At 40.5% G+C, this 19,517-nt stretch overlaps 1 protein-coding gene across 1 annotated transcript in view; it reads right to left on the minus strand.

Moving 5' to 3' along the window:
* LOC145406644 (DBH-like monooxygenase protein 1) overlaps positions 1–19,517 on the minus strand; it is a 48,822-nt gene that overhangs the window by 19,327 nt on the left and 9,978 nt on the right. Inside the window, exons 5-9 of the mRNA XM_080277726.1 lie at positions 19,309–19,459; positions 18,517–18,569; positions 14,566–14,720; positions 9,038–9,213; positions 7,981–8,124 (exon numbers count right to left, since the gene is read on the minus strand). Coding sequence (XP_080133852.1) covers positions 7,981–8,124; positions 9,038–9,213; positions 14,566–14,720; positions 18,517–18,569; positions 19,309–19,459 — 679 coding nt within the window. The remainder of the gene's footprint in view (positions 1–7,980; positions 8,125–9,037; positions 9,214–14,565; positions 14,721–18,516; positions 18,570–19,308; positions 19,460–19,517) is intronic.

The following is a 19,517-nucleotide window of genomic DNA, read 5'->3' on the forward strand; positions in this document are numbered from 1 at the left end:
TGAGGATTTAATTTACCCCTCAAAGCAGGTTCAGTTAACTCAGTTAAAGAATTCTGGGAACTCTCAAGGGTGGACACTAGACCAATTGACTGAATATTTAAAGACTCCTTTTTGTTCACATCACGCTGTCTCCTGAAACATTTCTCCGTAGTATGACCAAGTTTACTACATTAAGTACATTTACTTTTCTGAAATCTAGAGGTGAAGCTGGTATTTACTTCCTGAGAAACATCATCTTTATTCTCTTTCCTGTTACCTGTACTCTGAGTAGAGGCAACGTACTTACTCTCAGCTTTCCTTTTTTCTCTAGAATATCTCTTGTGAGTGAGAACATATTCATCAGCTAAGACTGCAGCATCAGACAAATTATCTATTCTTTTCTCATCAAGATATAGGCTTACATCTTTATTAATACACCTTTTGAAGTCCTCCAGCAAAATCATCTGCTTAAATTTGTCAAAATCAGAATCCACATTCTTAGAATTTAACCACTGCTCTAACAGATCTTCTTTGATTTTTGCATACTCAACATGGGATTGATTATCTTGCTTATAAGTTGTCCTAAATTTTACTCTATAGGCTTCAGGAACAAGCTCACAGGCCTTAAGAATCAAGCTCTTAACTACATCATAATTATCAGATTGATCCTGAGGCAAAGATGCATAAGTTACTTGAGCTTTACCGGTGAGAACAGTTTGAAGGAGTACTGGCCAATACTTTTTGGGCCAATTAAAACCTGTAGCTACCCTCTCAAACAACTGAAAATACTTTGTTAAATCAGATTCATTAAAAGGAGGGACAAGTTTAACATTTTTAGCCACATCAAAATCATCAGAGCTAGATGATCCAGTTCCACCTTGTTTCATGCGATACTCATGGTCTGCCTGAATCCTAGCAAGTTCAATTTGTGCCTGAGCCTGTACCTGTGCCTCCTGAATACGAGCCTGAGATTCAGTCTCCTTAGCATTTGCCTGAAATTCAGCCTCCTGAATACGAGCCTGAGATTCAGCCTCCTTAGCATTTGCCTGAAATTCAGCCTCCTGAATACGAGCCTGAGACTCAGCCTCCTTAGCCTGAGACTCAGCCTCCTTAGCACGTGCCTGAAACTCAGCCTCCTTAACACGAGCCTCCTGCAGAGCTAGCTGTAACTTAGCTATTTCAATCTGCATTTGCTCATTTGGAGGAGTTACATTAAACAAGCTTTTATTTATCATGCCAACCATTTCATCTTTAGAATGATGAGAGTGAACTGCAATTCCCAATTGTTGAACAACAAGCTTAAGTTCATTCTTTGTTCTGTTTTCTACATCACACACTGTTTGCACATTTGACAAAAAATCTTTGGCTTCATCAAGCGTAGTAATAGTAGACATCATGAATAAATCACAGTCACAAAATATCAAGCAATATCCTTATGATAATATCCTGAATATCCTGATAAGAGGTCGCCAAATTTATGTTACGGAACAGAGAAAACTGTCCCGCAAAGTTCCAGGTTCAAAACAAAAGAGTTAGGTAAAATTACAAGTTAAAGTTTAATGCTCAAACTAACAACTAAACATTCAGGACTCATAAGGATAATGTAATGGCAAAAAACAGGTTAAATATATGGTTAACTGCAATAGCCTCTATTAACACGAAATTAGCAAGAGTAAATTTATCTAAGTCAGCCCTGATAAAATGAGAAAACCAGATAATACTCAGTGAATGCAAGATATATTATTACAGATACAAAATATTATCAATAATGGCTGACACTTAAAACACATGAATCACAAAAACCTCACCAGGCCTACGAATTAACACCCCGTGCTATACAGTACAAGAAAAAATGCAGTAACACTTATACTCAAATTACACAGCTGCTAGATGATTGGAGACTTCCTGAGCACTCACAATAATAACAACTGTACAGGGGAGGACAGAGATGTGAACAAAATGAGGAGTAGATCTAAGTGGCAATTAATGTAGAGACTGAGCTCATTATATAGGGGCCGGCAGAGCTTGATACAACTTGTAAGAAGGACGCGCAAATGAAGCCATAGGGGACAAAGAGTTGACAATCCTGCTCTGAACAACAGAAAGAACGAATTACTCTACTATAAGGGTAGAAGGGGGGAGTGAGGTAGAACACGCTCGTGATCAAACATGCAGCATACTGTACGTTAGAATTACACAAAGGATGATGAAATCATAGGCTATGTAACAATGTATACAGAAAGAACCAGAACCTGAATGCTTACAAAACTAGTCCTTTCAAAAGAGATATGGCAAAGGGAATTTCAAATCCATATATGTCCTCATCTCGAGGTGCCTCGACACACTGCGTTTATAAGGTTGGAAGTCATAGTCAGTGGGAAAACAGAATATGAAAAACAGTTCCAGAGCAGTATGAAACACTGGGAGTACCAGTTAACTCTTGCATTCTGAAACGGGGTGAGTGTGTAGCTAGACGGGTGCTGCATGCCTGTCATAATGGGGGAGAAATGGTAAACTTCAGATAAAACAATGTACAGAATAGTAGTGACAGGAGAGATAGAAAAAGGTTATTCAAATAGTGGCAAAAAGAGAATGATTGAAGGAAACCTGTGAGAGGAGAGTTCTGAGACGAAGAACCTTTTAGTCCACCGCTTATATTAGATGAAGAGCCTCTAGATCCATCCTGTTTAGATGAGACGAAGAGCCTTTGATTCCGCCCTGTTTTGTTGAAACGAACAGCCTGAGTCCACCCTGCTTAGATGAGACGAAGAGCTTATGAGTCCACCCTGTTTAGCTGAAACGAAAAGCCTTTGAGGCAACCCTGTTTAGATAAGACGAAGAGTCTTTGAGTCAACCCTGTTTAAAGTCTTTGTGTCCACCGTTCAGATGACATCAAACACCTTTGATTCCACCCTCTTTAGAGCCTTTGTGTCCACCCTGTTTAGGTTCGACTAAGAGCCTGAGTCCAACCTCTTTAGAGAATTGTACGAGTATGTGCCCGCACGTTCGCTCTCTTTTGCGAGTTGTTTGTGGTGAGACCCCCTCTCCCCTACACACACACATGACAGCCGTTCTCCATTTATGGTAAATAAGATCCCTGGACGAAGTCATTAAATGGTAAAGGCGGGAATAGACGCCTCGAGGCGCTTAGCCGAGGTGCTCATTTCCGTAAAATTGGCCTTCGAGCCCGTGGCGCGCTGTTCAGTCAGTATCCTGGGATGCAAAGCCACTGCATCACCCAGATTACCACAGTTACCTCCCCAGGTGTTACCCCCTTTTTTTTATTGCCTGCCTTACGAGACGGAGTGATAATGTTTTTGCCTCTGTGTGTGTGTGTGTGTGTGTGTGTGTGTGTGTTCCCATTATATCTCATGAACGGCTTGAACTATCAACATGAAACATTCAGGGTATCAAGGTATGGCGAAAATTTTGACCGAGTTCGAAAATGGGCACTCGGGGTCAAGGTCATGGTCACCATAATGGCTACAAATGTCAACTAGTTTTTATTGCCCGCCTTTAGCACCACGGTATCTCATGAACTGCTTGAGCTATCAACATGAAACCTACAGGATATCAAGATATAGCCAAAATCTTGGACTTGGCCAACAGCATATTCTGGCAGGCGATTAGCATTCGGCTCCCGAATGCTTTTCCTTCATTTTTTATGTGTCCGATTGTGTCCATAGGCTCAACAGCCCGTTACCATGGACCAGGAGTTCTGCTACGTCCATGCACCTCCACATGTCATCACTTCAGCGCTAACACTCATCGTCCATATTGAATACATGCTAGGGCTGTATCATGCAGGACTGGTGTGTTGGTATTAGCTGGGGTATTTTACCACACGTCGGTGGGTCGTCTGGTAGATAACTAAAGTCTGCTTTAATGAAATTCAAATCCTTAAACTGCTCCCTACCCCAACGGGGATTCGAACCTGAGTCCATTAGGACTGCAAGCCAACTCTCTACTGATTCGGCCACCGCCTCCCCCAAACGTACCGTACTCATTTTACTTGCCAGTCCACAAGTGAGTGGGATTATGGAATGTACGAATCGATACAATGCGCTTAATCTCTGCATTTGCCAAGTATAAAGCATAACGAACCTCAGTAATCTCATTTTTAATATCATCGTCATCCTTTAGCAAGGCAGAGCGATAATGTTTTTGCCCGCGTCTGTGTGTGTGTGTGTGTGTAATTCACCGGGTCGGTCAGGATCACTTGATGGTCTCGATCGTCAGCTTTTACCCTCCCGGAAGGGAGCTGAGAGCTCATATAGTCTGATCTAAGGGCAAGGCTGTGACCTTCACACACTCACACACCCGTCCCCTTGCTCAAGGGGGACAGTAACCACCCACTTCGTCAGTGAAACTTTTCGCAACCTGAGCGAGGTGCGAGCTCCCGTCCACCAGTTGGCAGGCGAGAGCGTTACCACTGCACCAGTGAGCGGTGTGTGTGTGTGTGTGTGTGTGTGTGTGTTACCATTATATCTCATGAACTGTTTGAGCTACCAACATGAAACCTTCAGGATATCAAGATATGGCCAAAATCTTGGCCGAGATCGATAATGGACGGTCGAGGTTAAGGTCAAGAGTACCAAAATGGCTGCCAAAGGTCAACTACTTTCATTAATATAGATTGGCTTTTGTGAAACGCAGTGACTGAATTCAGTAAGAGTTTTGCAAATTTCCTTCACATTTGGTTTGTAAGTAACTTGCAACTTGGCCAAGAGCATAATCTGGCAGTCGATTAACGTTCTGCTCCCAAATGCTTTTCTTACATCTATTTATGCATTATACAGTATATGAAATGAAAAAAAATTGTCCTGTATGAGACAGCCCTAGCATGTATTCAATATGGACGGTGGGTGTTAACGCCGAAGTGGTGACATGTTGAGGTGCATGGTATGTAGGAGGACTACAGGGCCTTGAGTGCAGGCCCTGAAGCCTATGCCCAGAGTCGGACACATAAATATATCTATATATCTATATATATATATATATATATATATATATATATATATATATATATATTATATATATGTACACCCGCGAACCAAAGTTTCGGTACCTCCTTCGATGGAGGGAAGTGGAAGTCAAGGTTAGAGAGAGGGCAGGCGAACAGACAACCGTGAGTGGTACTTTGGAACTGAGCTACGAGGCGAATAGTGAGAAACCTAATGGCACTGGATTCGAAACATTTCCAAGCAATTCACCTGCAAAACATTATGCGTTCGTAACATACATACTGTAACATATAACATAGACTACTGTGTTATCATGGTGTCTTGTGATACTGACCCATCTGTTTCGGATCCTCATCACACAAATAAAGCACCGAGCCAGTTGTATATAAGTTGCAACTTGTCATTATAACTGCAGTCATAATTTTTGTGAATGTTATCCCTGGACTGTCTATAGCTATAATAAAGAATGATTGTGAATTTAATGTTGATTTTCACAGTAGTTGTGCGGATGGTTATAAATGTGGCAGTTATTTTATGTGGACGACTAAACCACATTGTGATGGACAGCGGAGAGCATTCGCCAATAATTTACTATAACCAGATGAAATTAGATGTAAACAACACAAAATATTATAAGACAACGAAGACACAGCTGTGGTATCCTGCTCCGCCTTGTTATCAAGACCTTAACTGTGGCTTCACCTCATACGTGGGGGGCGCGGTAGCACAGTGGTAGCGCGCTGGACTCGTAATCGGGGGATTGCGAGTTCGAGCCTCGCCCGGGCTGCCGTGCCGGGAGTGGTAGCTCGCTCCTGTAACCCTAGCGGGGCTATATAGTCCAATACAGGGCTTAGCTCGGGGGAACTCCATTTCTCCCATTTCACCTCATACGTGCATTATTTCCCTTCAGTCGCTGCCTCTTTTATTACTCTTACTTCCCAGTATCCTCTTACTGCGAGTCGTCATATTCCTTGGAGGGTTTCTTGTCGTCCGGTCCTATAACCCCTACTATATATATATATATATATATATATATATATATATATATATATATATATATATATATATATATATATATATAGATAGATATAGATATAGATATATATATAGATATAGATATGGAGCCTCTGTGGTACAGTGGTAGAGTGTGCGTTTCGCACGCTGGTGAGCGCGGGTTCGCCTCCCTCCAGAGTTGTAAACACTTCGGGAAGCGTTCACCAAGCCACTTGCTACTTTGGCGGACACAAGGGGTGCTGTGGTTGAACCAGTGTCGCATACTAGTATGCTTGCACCCAGTCGGCTTAAGGCGGGCCGCCCGATTACACTTGGTTCACAGACTACATACACATCCAAAGCCACTACAATCACACTGACAAGCACTTCTCACACTACATACAGTCTATACCAGACAGACTAAGCCACTGGGTAAAGATACATTGGCTGTATCGTCCCTGCTTCGATAGGGATAGGCCGGTCCTGCAGTGGACCTCAACGGCTGATGATGATGATGATATACACACACACACACACACACACACACACACACACATACACGATCTGTGGGATACTTAAGTGCACGGTCTACCAACTGGAGGCTCGTACTAAAAGTTAATGAGGTGTAAAGTGTTGTGCAGAGCATGTCAGAATTCGCTCCTATCGTTTGTTGCATGACCATTCCGGTAGATTAATTTATGAAGCATTGGTTATGTTCTAGTATATTGAATACAAATATAATGTAAATATTTTTTTAAATAACAGTATTATTTTTGATATGTCTAATCTTTGACAGAGAGTTTCTGTTGCATTTACATTATAAATGCACATGCACGAGGATATGCCCACCTCTGCTCCTACTGCCGCTTTAATCTTGGTCTTGTTTCCTTAAAACCCAGACCCTCGCAACCTTCATAGAGCCCAGACCACTTTCAGACTTCCATCCTTACTAACAAAATCAGCCAGTACCAGTCGTCACCATATGAGTACCTTCAACATTTAGTAAAGCCTCCAAGTCGTTTGTATAGGATGCTGTCTTGATGGATTATTCCCACAATATATCACCTTACCAGTACTTAACAAAAAAAAAAAAAAAAACTTTATATTTCTGTTTTTTTATTAAATTTCCTTGTACCTCTCGAATGGCCCTACATATTTTACCTTATGTCCATTGCTTTACCTTCTATTTTTCCCTCATCTTGCTAAAAACCTGTTCCCTCTCCATTTTCGTTTACTCTCTGACTACGCTGTTTGGCGATAAACACCACTGACCATCATTTTCCTTTTCTTCTCCCTCCAGTTTGCGTCGTCATTCCTGTTAGCTTTCCCCCTCATCCCACTGGTGCTTCAGACAGAGGTGTAAAGACTTTTTACCACCAATGTTATCCATGCCCCAGTGGTCGAGTGGCCATTCTCAACCACAGTTACGTGGCACATTTCTACGTAGATGCCCCACTGCACCAATGATTTGTTCTCATAATTTTTGCGGCACCAGGAGCGTGGTTGACTGACATAAGATCGTGGCCAGTTTGGGAGGAGTTCATGGCATATGGACCTAACTTGGCTCTTACAGTTCTTGGCAATAACAAAATCGATGAACAGACTAAACTGGTTCTGTTAGCTGGGGATATTGTCTCTCTGACTGAGGAAATAAGGAAGAGAATCAGGGCAGTTGCCATGCTGTGGGCATTTAATCCCGTCTGAGGCTCGGGGATGTAACGTCAGCTTGATATAACACCATAAAGAATGTAATCAATAGGTGCTTCAGAAGGCTGCCATTTACAAAGGCATGATTCCACCCAGTGGAATTAAGAAATGATAAATTAGAGTGGGACAATGTCTGCCTAAATAAAACCGTCTCTCAAGACCTCTTCATGCACCTGACTAATATCGCTTGGGATCATCTTGAAGCTTAAAACAAGAAAGTAAAAGTAGAATAAAATCAGTGTAAGTAAGGGAGTCAGTGTAGTAAGGTATTTGTTAGGGATGAAGTGTTACAAAACCTCCAAAGCCACTTAGACTACGACCTGTATACTGTACTTACCTACTGTGAGATGATCCCCGGGCATGAGTTTAACCTCCATGGAAAGTCTGCGGGACTGCTGGAAGTCGGCGGCGTAGCTGAGGTCTTCCGTGAGGGGCGGCAGCTCCACGTTGCCCCGGAAGTGACGAACTCTGATGGCCCGTGCTGCAGTATCACAAATGTTGTAACAGAGTTAATGTGTCAGGAAAGAGTCAGTTATATATTTCAAGAAGGGTTTTGAAACTATGCATTTAGGGAAGGAAATTTAGAGCTGGAGTTAGGGACAGCATTCCTCCTTAGCTTTTTTTTTTTTTTTTTTTTTTTTTTTTTTTTTTTTTGGCTTAGACGGGACGAACAATGTTCTAATTATCTTTACCAAGAACAACACCGCAGCCAGATTCTCAGATATAGACATAAGCAAGGGGAAAATCTTGTCAGCAGATCGAATATTAAGTAATTTCTCTTAATGATGATTTTGAATATTAGAGGAGAGAATGACGATGTATTGAAACGATCCATAAATGAAATTATTTACAGCACCTGATTGCTGTTTCGTCCGAGTGTGGTGATTCTGAGCGTCTGTCCTGCCCTGTAAACGTTTGGACAAGGACAACAGCAGGTTAGTGTCTGTCTACTACATTTATTTTGATACTATGAACCGACAGTTACTGGATATCAGCAATACTGAACTGATTTCCGACACATGGAAAGTCACACATTTTGTTGCACAGACCTATCATATATTTCCTTGATTAGCTAAGACAATATTGCATGTGAACGCTGGTGCCGGCATTCCAGTCGACCAGAATTTTGTCCCGAAAGTAAAAAGGAAAAAAAGTATAATAAAAAGTAAAGGTATAATTTGTTCATTTCAAAGGTATATAATAGTGAGAATAGAAAAGGTTTAGACACATGCTCAGTTATCCTGCTAGCAGAATCTTAGCATGAAAAATCAGTGGCTAAAAGAACATCAGGTAAATTCTTTCCACCAATGTATAACATGAAATATCAGCCACTGTATTTTAAAGTACAGTCACCGGGGCAGTGAATATCGTAGCTGAGTGAAGTAAAAACTGACCGAGGTAGTGCCCGTGGAGGAAGACGTTGAATACGTTGACACCCTGGCTTGGGATGGCTAATGCGGTGCATTCAGAGGCACAGTGACCCACCGAACGCCAGAGGGGGGTGCGAGGCGGCACCGTCAGTGAGAACAGCAGGGAGTGACCTAAGGCGAGGTTACCAGCCTCTTCCTGTCTGATGGCACAAACATTTATTGGTTTCCACTGCCCATAACACTGAAAAAAAAATCTGAAACAACATTAACGACAGCATACTGTATTATAATGTACTTACAAAACATTTGAAAGATGTTGCTAATATTAACATGTGAAGCCTTGGTCATCGGATGGCTGCTCTCCAAACTGCTCAGTCTTTAGGCGCACCTCTGGTTAGCCCCGTTACCCAGAGTTTTTTACATAAGACCTCACACCATGTCTTCTTTGGTCTGTCCCCTGGCACCTTTCTTTCATCTTTCATATCTATCCTCCTCCTCACCCAGTTCGCTAAACCTCTTCCTTTATACTCACATATCCATAACATCTCGGTAGTCTCTTTTGCATCGCATCTTTAATACATCATGCCAGTGTTCCTTCATTGCTGCACTGTGTAACCTGTCCGTTAAGGAGGCAATACTCATCCATTTCACTATCCTCATCTCAGTTTGTTATGGCTGTTTCTCTGCAATACAACACCACATGTCTCTTTCCAAAATTAATTCACAGAAATTATATTAATATATTACATTTTTTTTTTCTTCTGAGCAATACATGGAAGTGGTTTGTTCTCAGAGTTAAGACAATGCCATACTCTCTGTCTGAAGGTGACAAAACTACGATATGTTAACCTTCACCTGTTGGAGACTTTCGTCCTCTAGCGGTTCTATATCCTTTCCATGATACTTCTTCTGATCTCTTGTTACAGCTCAGTATTCAAGATGGAAAGATGACAAATTTAGGCAAAGTTAAAGCAAAACTTCCAATGCATTCTACCACTGTCACTGTATTTCCACTTTTTCGTCTTTATTTGGAAGATACTTACTTCCTTTGTCACTGTCACCACCATCAAGCACAACATCTCTAATTTTGTGAAGCTGCTGCTCTAAATCATTGTTGTCTAAACTTTGATGACGCTGTTAGTGAAGTGAGTGAAGCCATGGAGGCACATTTATCCTCCCCTAACAGCTGCCTTTGGTTAACTGTAGCCTGGTAAAGTTGTCAGCCACTGCAGCTGAGATGAGAAAGGTTGACAATGGCAAGTCTCAGTGCAAAATTTGAACTGCCAGACTTCAAACTGTACGATGAAAAATCAGAATGAACAGAGTGCTGAACCCAGCACAACCAGTGAATAGCCAGGAACGTACTAGGTACTGAGCCCAATGCAGAAGGGATAAAGCCATCTAGTGGCACAGTCGGTAAAAGTAATAGTACGTCATCATAATGAAGAGATGAAAGAACCTGAAACTCTGTAAAGTTTGAATGTGGTTTCCGTTATACATACCAAAGGGAAGATTTTTCTCTCTATTTCTTCTTGGCATCGGTGTTGTTGTTCTCACCAACACCTGTTGCCGGGATCTCATGACTATTTCTGGACTGATTAGCCTGAAGCTTATGAAGCATGTACAGCTGGCCGCACTCCCGCGAGGGCCACAGCGTTGTCAACGCTGGCCAAGATATTTACTCTGAAACACTAGTAGAGAGATGCGTTCGAAGCATCCACAGCCAGTAAGAGAGAGTCGTACAGAGAGAGTTTGGGGGGGGAGGAAGGGGGTTTGAGGAGAGTGGGGGGATACCTATGCACGAGAGGTGAGGGATGACGTCTGAAACAGATGAGTGGAAGGCTGGAAGCTATATATAATATAAATCAACAATACCTGGTAACAAATCATATATATTTTAATACCTTTATTGTCAAGTTATTACCGCTGTGAAAAGTGGCACAGTTAATGCTTGGAAACCATAAAGCATAATGCTATTGAATATAGCAAATGTGAATCCTTAATACTGCATGCAGTAATTGCTGACACCCCTAGCACACACCTCCGTATCCTCCTTATCAAGCGTTTCCTAACACCCGACAACATTGGCTCGCTTATCTCTCGCATGATAACAGGAGTGTCATATTCAAGATACCGTACAGTACAGTAGCTTGTTTACAACTTATTACTATTTCTTTAGCACCTAATTGACTGTAATGTATCCGAATGTGTTAACTTTCATACAGTACAATACATTGTTCAGGGCTAAGACACCGTACCCTTGAGTATTGTCTGTAGCGTATAGGATGAAACTTAAGTTTGTCATTTTTCTTTTTCCCTTCTCTTCTGTTTTTATTGTCATTTCCATGTCCCCTCGATCTCTGACTGCGTAAGGCGTCCGACTCCTATGTGATCGGTCGCAAGTTCAATCCCTTATGGGGGGACACATACCGGCTGGACTATAATGGCTCTCTCTCTCTCTCTCTCTCTCTCTCTCTCTCTCTCTATATATATATATATATATATATATATATATATATATATATATATATATATTTAATCTGCTATCATGTGAAGGTGAATGGGAGCCCTGATAACTCCACGATGCGATGACGCAACGATGCGATTTTAAACTGCTTGTTAGGTAACGCTAGATATGGGCGATGTTGATATGTGCCAGTGGTGTCAGCAGCTGCCACATTCCGGATGAAGTTACTTACATTTGTTACATGTGATTAATAAACAGCATTCTGATTCATTATTTTCAGGCAGTTTTTGTCTGTATTTTACAGCGTCCATTGCTTGGAAATGACAATAAAATAAAATACGATTAAAGTCTACAATTATGAATCTTGATCGGTTGTCTTTGTTTTGCAGTATAATATTTAAAGTTGATCTTTTTACTTTTCATGATGGCAAAAGTAACACCGAAAAAAAAAAAAAATTCTTTTAATAAATATTACACTTTTCTGTCGCCTCAACAATCGTCATATCTCGCCTCTCGTGTACAGGCACCCACCTACCCACCTCAAACCTGCTCCCTCCCTCAGTCCTGTGAATGCTTCGATCAGAGCTCACTACTAATGATTAGCGGTTACTATCTCGGCCAGCGTTGACAACACTAAGGTGGCCCTCGCGGGAGTGCGGCCAACTGTACCTGGTATCCCAAGACAGTGAGTCCGATCTATTTTGTTTGCTTGGATATTTACACGAACATATTATTGTAGAAGGCAAAGCAACTTAAATTAACCCCCTCATTTTTTTTTTATAACTCTTGGTACCCCTAGAAAGCTTCATTCAGTCTGGGGTGGCTATGAACTCAAGTTTCGACAATCTTCAGTCTCATCGTGCACTACTAGACATAATTTAGAAGTCTGATAAAACCGTCCAGAGTGGCGAGAAGAAACTAAAACAAGAAGGAGCACACAAGGAGTGCAACACCCACCCCTTCAGTTGGTCTAAGGGCCTGACATTTTACTCTGCCTCGTAACTTTGACCTTAGACTGATTGTTCTCAAAATCGAATCACACCATTCTTGCCTGACTTTTAATTCTTCCACCAACTGAGGTGCAAATCAGACCAAAATTGTTGCAGCTCAGACCTATGACCCTCTGTTCTCAGAATCCTTTTTTGACCTTTAATCCTTCCACAACATTTTTTCATATCGAATAAAAATTGAGTCATTGGATCGAACATTTGACCTTGCCCTGTGACTTTTTTTTTAAATAAAATATCTTCATCCTTTGCTGACCCTCAACATTTCCACCAAGCTTGATCTAAGTCGGATCAGAACTGCTGACGTGGGCCCTGTCATGTGATCTTCAACTCTGGTCTTTCCTTGTGATCTTGACCTTTGACCGATTGTTCTCATAATCGACTCACTAAAATGGAGTGAAAAATGGCAGACGAAATTTAATATAGATAAATGTAAAGTAATGCACTCTGGCAACAAAAACATTATATGTGAGTACTGCATGCTGATATTCCACTGACGGTAGTAACGAATGAAAGAAATCAAGGAGTTATTATCAGTAACGATCTGAAATCCTTTAAGCAGTGTACAGTAGCAAGTGACAAGGTAAACAAAATGCTCAGCTTTATTGAACGGAACTTCCATTATAAAACACCCGATATAATCTCTATACTTCACATGTCATAAGTTGGACCACACCTACAGCGTCCCCGAACCATAATAATGAAGAAACATTGGAAAGACTACAGCGAAAAAACATTAAAATAATCCAATCACCCCGAAATCCGCAGTATGAAGAATGTCTACAGAAACTAAATGTGCCTTTCTAAAAAAGCTACACTTCAGAAGAGACCATGTACAAGAATTTAAAATTCTTTAAAAATTCAGTGATGTAAGATATTGCAATTTGCTCGAAATATATTAATATACAGTGACTAGAAATAATGGGATTAAAGTCAAAGGTAAGCAATGTAACACTATAAGAGGGGGAAAATTACTTAATTCCCAAATTCCTGGCTATTTTTAACGTTGTCACTGAAGGCCAAGCAGGAAAGGGAACGTGACTGCAAAGGGTCTAAAGGGTCTAAAGAATACAAGGTCTGCCCTTGATTGCCCCCCCCCCAAAAAAAAAAAAAATGTTCAGCCCCACGCATAACGCCACTGGCAGGAGAATGACAATATTACAGGATAATTTGCCCAGAGAAATCCTATCAAAATTTCTCACTTTGTTTTCCAACGATGCATATTTTTAGTGTAAAATTTTGCTCAAGTCAACAGTAAGACATGTCCATCAAGCACTGAGGGTTGAAGTGAAGTTCATGCTATAATAAGTTAAACTCTTTTTCACCTTCTTAACCCCTTCACGCCTGGGGTTTTCTGATGTCGGATGCTCCTCCCTAGGTGGATTTCGTACCTTATTTCAAACCCTAATATCTGCCAAACTATAACAGCTAGGAAAAAAATTAAAGATACATAAGACTCATCAACTCCTCTTTCAAATGAAAGTATCCCCATATCTCCAGGTGGTCCCATTGATGAGTAAGGATAAGTTAAAGTTCAAATGGTGGCATGAAGATGCTTGCAGCTATACATGTCAACCGGCGTTGCTCCGCGCCCAAAATCGTGATGGCTATACACGTCAACCAGCGCACAGGAGTCAAGACAGACAAAAGCTCACCTACTGTTCCACTGTATATACAACATGTGGGAATAGAAACATACCAAGCCTCTCTTAGCCTACGAATATTAGTCAGCAAAGGAAAATGAGAAGTGAAGAGGTAAAAATTTAAGTTAATATTAGATATTAGAAAATAAGTAGAAGAGATGAAACTTTAGGTCAGTAATAGTCAGCAGAAAATAAGAAGTAGAAGAGATAAAACTTTAGGTTAATTTTTGTTTCTTACAGTACTTTCACACTCCACCAAAGCATAACACGAGAAAAAAGAATGTGGTGAAATTTCCAATAATCTGTAGAGAAAAGTGTAGCAACATTCATTTTGAATGTGGGTAACAGTACAGTATAAAAATTAATGAACGCTACAAACATAGTCTTGAATCACAGTGATGTAAGAACTGATTCCCGAATATCTTAATTAATTACCTCAGTCTGTCCGTGTAGTAGATGTCCATGGCCCAGTCCACGGTAATTCCCGGCTTGAGCATGTAGTTGTCGTAGTGGGTCTGGAAGAGCAAGTAGGTGGCTCCACCGTGAAGGTCACCCATAGAAACACCAACCCTCTCTGGCAGCATCTCACCCTAGGAACACACATCACAGGCGTTATTATTATTATTATTTTTTTTTTTTTCAGAAGAAGAGGAAGGAAAAACAAACAAAAAAAATAATACATCAGCTTATAGGTGTCCTCTGTTCATAAAAAATCTGTTGCAGTTGGACCTGACTGCTCTAATGATGGTCTGTCTATCTATCTATCTATTGCCAGACGCCATAATCCCGTAAGGGGTGGCCATTTGACTTTGAGTTGTTTTACGGGGAGGGGCACTAACCCTTCACCATCCCACTTGCTGACACATAGGGAGCACGTATGGTTTGGTTATATGGTTACCACCAAGCATTGTAAATGATTTCTTGGCTTACAGGAAACCATTGGGCTTGTCGCTCAATGTAATGCCACCTGTAAAGGAAAGAAAAGCAATAAGAAGTGACAGGAAAGATGGGAGAAACAGGAAGAGAGGAGGTCAGGCACAGAAAAAGAATGATAAAGGCTAAGGAAGAAGTAGGCAGCACTACATCAAGTGAGTGGATGGTATATAAGCTTTAATACCTTGGACCTTCCTCTTGTTGGCTTGAGAGAGTTCGTAAAGTCTCTTCTAGAATTATCTATTTTCTCTGAGCCGTATTCCCTCTGGCCTGAGAGATTTTGTAATTCCTCTTCCTCAGCAATTTATTACCTGACTTTTCCACGGTTCGGCCTAGAAACTTTCTTATTGAGTTACTGACCGACTTACTTTCAGGATACTATGAAATTAGTCCTCTGATACCTCGCCGGAGCCTCTAAGACAGTTACAGATGCTGTCTCACAAAATATTCTTTAGCTATATTTAAGCATTTTCCTAAACTAAAAGTCTTGTAAGTGACTTAGAATTCCCTTAAATCTGACTTGACATTCCCTCAAGACAATTTACAAATATTTATAGATTCATTATACTACCTTAATCAGATTCATAAGATGGCCTGTTATGTAATTTTTTGGCCCATTTTGAGCCAGGAGACTAGAGGCTCCGGCAGCGAACAGCTTGACTGTTTTAGTTTTCTCTAAATCATATTTCCTTTTGTCTGGATGATTCTCTAACACCTTAGCCTTGGCGACTAGTTTTCTGACTCGTATTAGCTTTGGCCTTGGAGATTTCGTAATACCTCTTCCTCAGCGATTTATCTTGCCTATTACTCCTTACTTGTCCTTGTTGCATGCTACAAACTATGTCATTAGAAAAAAGGCAGGAATATTATGCAATGTACAGTAATATGAAGATATGTTATTAAAAAAAAAATAATAATCAAAGAAAGAAATGGTATGAAATCTTCTCTGGCAATGAGTATACTCGTACGCAGTAACAGTACTTGGTAAACTTAGGTCAACTAAGACGTAAGCCAGTACAGATGTACTTGTTGCGGAGCATTTGTCACAGGAAAATAGCCAAAAAATCACATTTGTGTTGTCTACACCTCTATTTTACAATTGACTCAAGATTATTTTTTTATGTACAGAAAAATCTTTTGCTTATAGCCCCCAAATGCCGGGCTATTTTAAATGCAGTCGTCACCTCACTGCGGACAATTTCCCAGAAACCGCTGAAAATTGCTTGTTTTCAGACCCTAATATCTTGGTAAGTATAGAATTTAGGGAAAAGAATTAATGACCATTTTACTCACCAACTCTTGCGAATGAAAGCATCCAGGTCTGTAGGTCGCTGCATTGATAAATAATGACGTGAGGAAGAGAACTACTTTTCAGCGCAAGAGCAGGACGTGTTTGTGCGTCCGCCCACAGCACCGACTATGGCCTTGTTCTCAACGTGATAACTTCACTACTAGCTAAACTAGACACTGTTGCATGCAAGGCATGCCTTATGACACTATTACTGAGCATTCTTCTTGTATCCTTGGAAAGAGGCTTGGCAGGGGTGGATGATGCAATTGGTTACAGGCAGTACAGATGGAATCATACAAATAGGAGCCTGAAGACATCATTGTACACCTGGCGAAAGCACAGGACAGACTGACTCTCACCTGTGCACTATGGAGGGACTCCCTCCCTACCCATTGGTGGTGAGATGAAATGGCGGCCTGTTCAAATGCTGGCGGAAAGACACTAGTGTGTATTGCTGTTACCTGGCTCCCATGTAGCACTCCGAGTGTGACGTGTATAGACGTTACGCAGTGTTTAGGGGATAAATAGCTTATTTTGCCACTTATAATGTGCATGGGTCATGCATGACAGGCCTTGAGGTAGTGGAATGTGAAGCTCAGAAACAAAGCTTCATTGAAATCTATACTGAATCTAGTATTTTAATGATCCCCGGTGTTGAGGTACCGTAACGTTTATCATCAGTAAACTCGTCAAGAAACAAATTACGTTTCCCACATTCTATATTCCAAGCACCTGCAGTCACCAACTTTTTCCAGTAAGGTATGTAATATGCATAGTGTTCAGTACGCCACTTCTGTAGTAAAGGTTTTGTAGTGGTACACACACACTGTTCCTTCAGCATAACAGTATTTCCATACCAAATTTCATGTGTCTAGGAGGATTAGACCAGGAGATAAGACAAAATGTGTTGTCGTCTTTCAATGAGCCTTCCTCGAAATCTCTGATGTAACTCAGCTATAGATTGACCAGTTTGGTTTATTTAAAAATTTATTCCTTCTTCATAATAGCATTTCCAAGTTAAATTTCAAGTGTCAAGGTAAAGTATATCAGAAGATATGAGTTACTGTGTTGCCATCTTTCAAAGGGCTATCCTGTAATTCTTTAATTGTCCGCACAAATTCTTCTATAACTCGGTCATTTCTTGATCAGTTTTGTTTATTCCAAAACCATTATACTCAGACTTGTATGTACAAGACAAAAAATGTCCTTGTAACACAGAAAACACTCTTGCTTATTTCCACGGCACAGATCTTGAACTTTTAGAATTTAAGAACAAATACTTTTCTCGCCCAAAACGAGTAAATAAAAACAATTAGTTTTTTTCTTTAAATTCAGAGAAAATTACTCTTTAAATGAAAAACACTGCGGCATAGACAAAGAAGCAACAGCATTTATATTTACACGAGTAATGTGTGCCGTGACAAACACCCCTTAAGAACGACTGTTTAATTGGTTGGCCTCGCTATATGACCAAAAAATATAGCAAAGAATGAAATTTTTAAAGTACTCAGCTCGGAAATTATTTTATTAATAGAAATTTGAACCGTAATTCTCATATTATAACCATTCTTTCCCAAATCTTATTGAATGCGACCGGAGGAAACAAAAATGAAAAACAGGACGCCAAAGTGCTGAAGGGGTTATTAGCAATTGTTACTAACACACTAAACGCCAGGGAGACTCTTAAACTGAATATAAATTAACCAACAATAGCAAGATGAAAGTAGCAGGTCATCATCATATCTAACGGCCTAAATTAAGATTACCAAAACTCTAACCACATAACAGAAGTGAGAATGTTTAGATCAATATACAAGACAGGGGCAAGGTTATAGACAATGACTATGAAGTTTCAAAACTATGTTTTTTTTACTAGACTTTTAGACATCGAGGGGCCACTCCTAAACTGAGTGTAATCATCATGGGAATATAATAAGTCAAAATTTCTGTCGTTGTCACAGCGTTTAGAATCTATCAGTAGCAGTTTTCAATCATCTGTACAAGGAGTGGTCATTTAAGGCGCTCAGAAACGAAGACAGACTAACCTCAGCATGACGTAAAACAATATTTTAATGTAAAATTAGAGAAAAAAGAACCAATGTTTCCCACGTATATTTTTAGCTCTTGTCTGCCTTCACTTCTCTGCGTGTCAAATAATTTACCTCACTGCCGATGGCCCAGTTGATGAGGAAGCGCTCACACAGGTAGAAGTGTTCTGTGGAAGAATTCATAAAAGATATTAACTTTTTTATGAAACTCGCTAAACCAGGGAAACATCAGGAATATCTTTTTTTCTTCAGCAAAAAAAATCTCATTACTTCTTTTCCAAACCCACACACAGTATATGTGCCAAGTTTGATCAAAATAGGATCAAATATGTGTGAGATATTTTGCTAACCTACTTATATTCACAACAGGCTCGATCACCAAAGCTTCTCCCGCTCCATAGACAAAAAAAAAATGCAAAATAAAATATATGCATGCCACGCTGAAATTTGATGAAATGGTTGCCTGAAGGTGACGCTTTTTTTTTCTTGCATTATTTTTCAAAACCCAAAGAACCGCTACTTTCCCAGTCCTTTACCCCCCGCAACCCTTAGCAAACATGAGTTTTGAAATGATGATGAGGGTGTTTTCAGCTTTGGATAGATGTGGTTTGTGAAATATTTATATTCTCTAGTTTTCATGGAGTCACAAAAATCATAGCAAATTAACGTTAATTTCTTAATAATTTGCTTGAAAAAGGATGTTGGTAAAGCAACTCTCATTCACCCTCCTCTCTCCTTACCAGGGTTCACTTATACCCCATTCCCTCCTTAGTTCCTTCCACCATCATCCCCTCACTACCCCTGTCTGCTTTCTTCCTCTTCTCCCTCATGACCCGTCAGCAAGAAACAATCAGATGTGCAGGGCAGCATCACTGTTTCATCGGCAAGAAGTTGTACAATACCTACCTGGCATGTTGGGTGTGTAGCACTCATAGCCCGGGTGTCCCACATACTGCTCCATAACCCGACTTGGATCAGTCCCGTCCTGCGTGTGGCACTCGAACGCTACAGTGTGATGAAGGTTACTACGGGCGTTCCTCCCGTATATCATGCTGAACTGTGGAAATAATAAAATACAAGCATGAACACACAGTAAATGCACCCAAAAATAAAAT

Source organism: Coenobita brevimanus, chromosome 71 (assembly GCF_032717465.1).
Source record: "Coenobita brevimanus isolate Jiangsu-jjx chromosome 71, ASM3271746v2, whole genome shotgun sequence".
Classification (NCBI taxonomy): domain Eukaryota; kingdom Metazoa; phylum Arthropoda; class Malacostraca; order Decapoda; family Coenobitidae; genus Coenobita; species Coenobita brevimanus.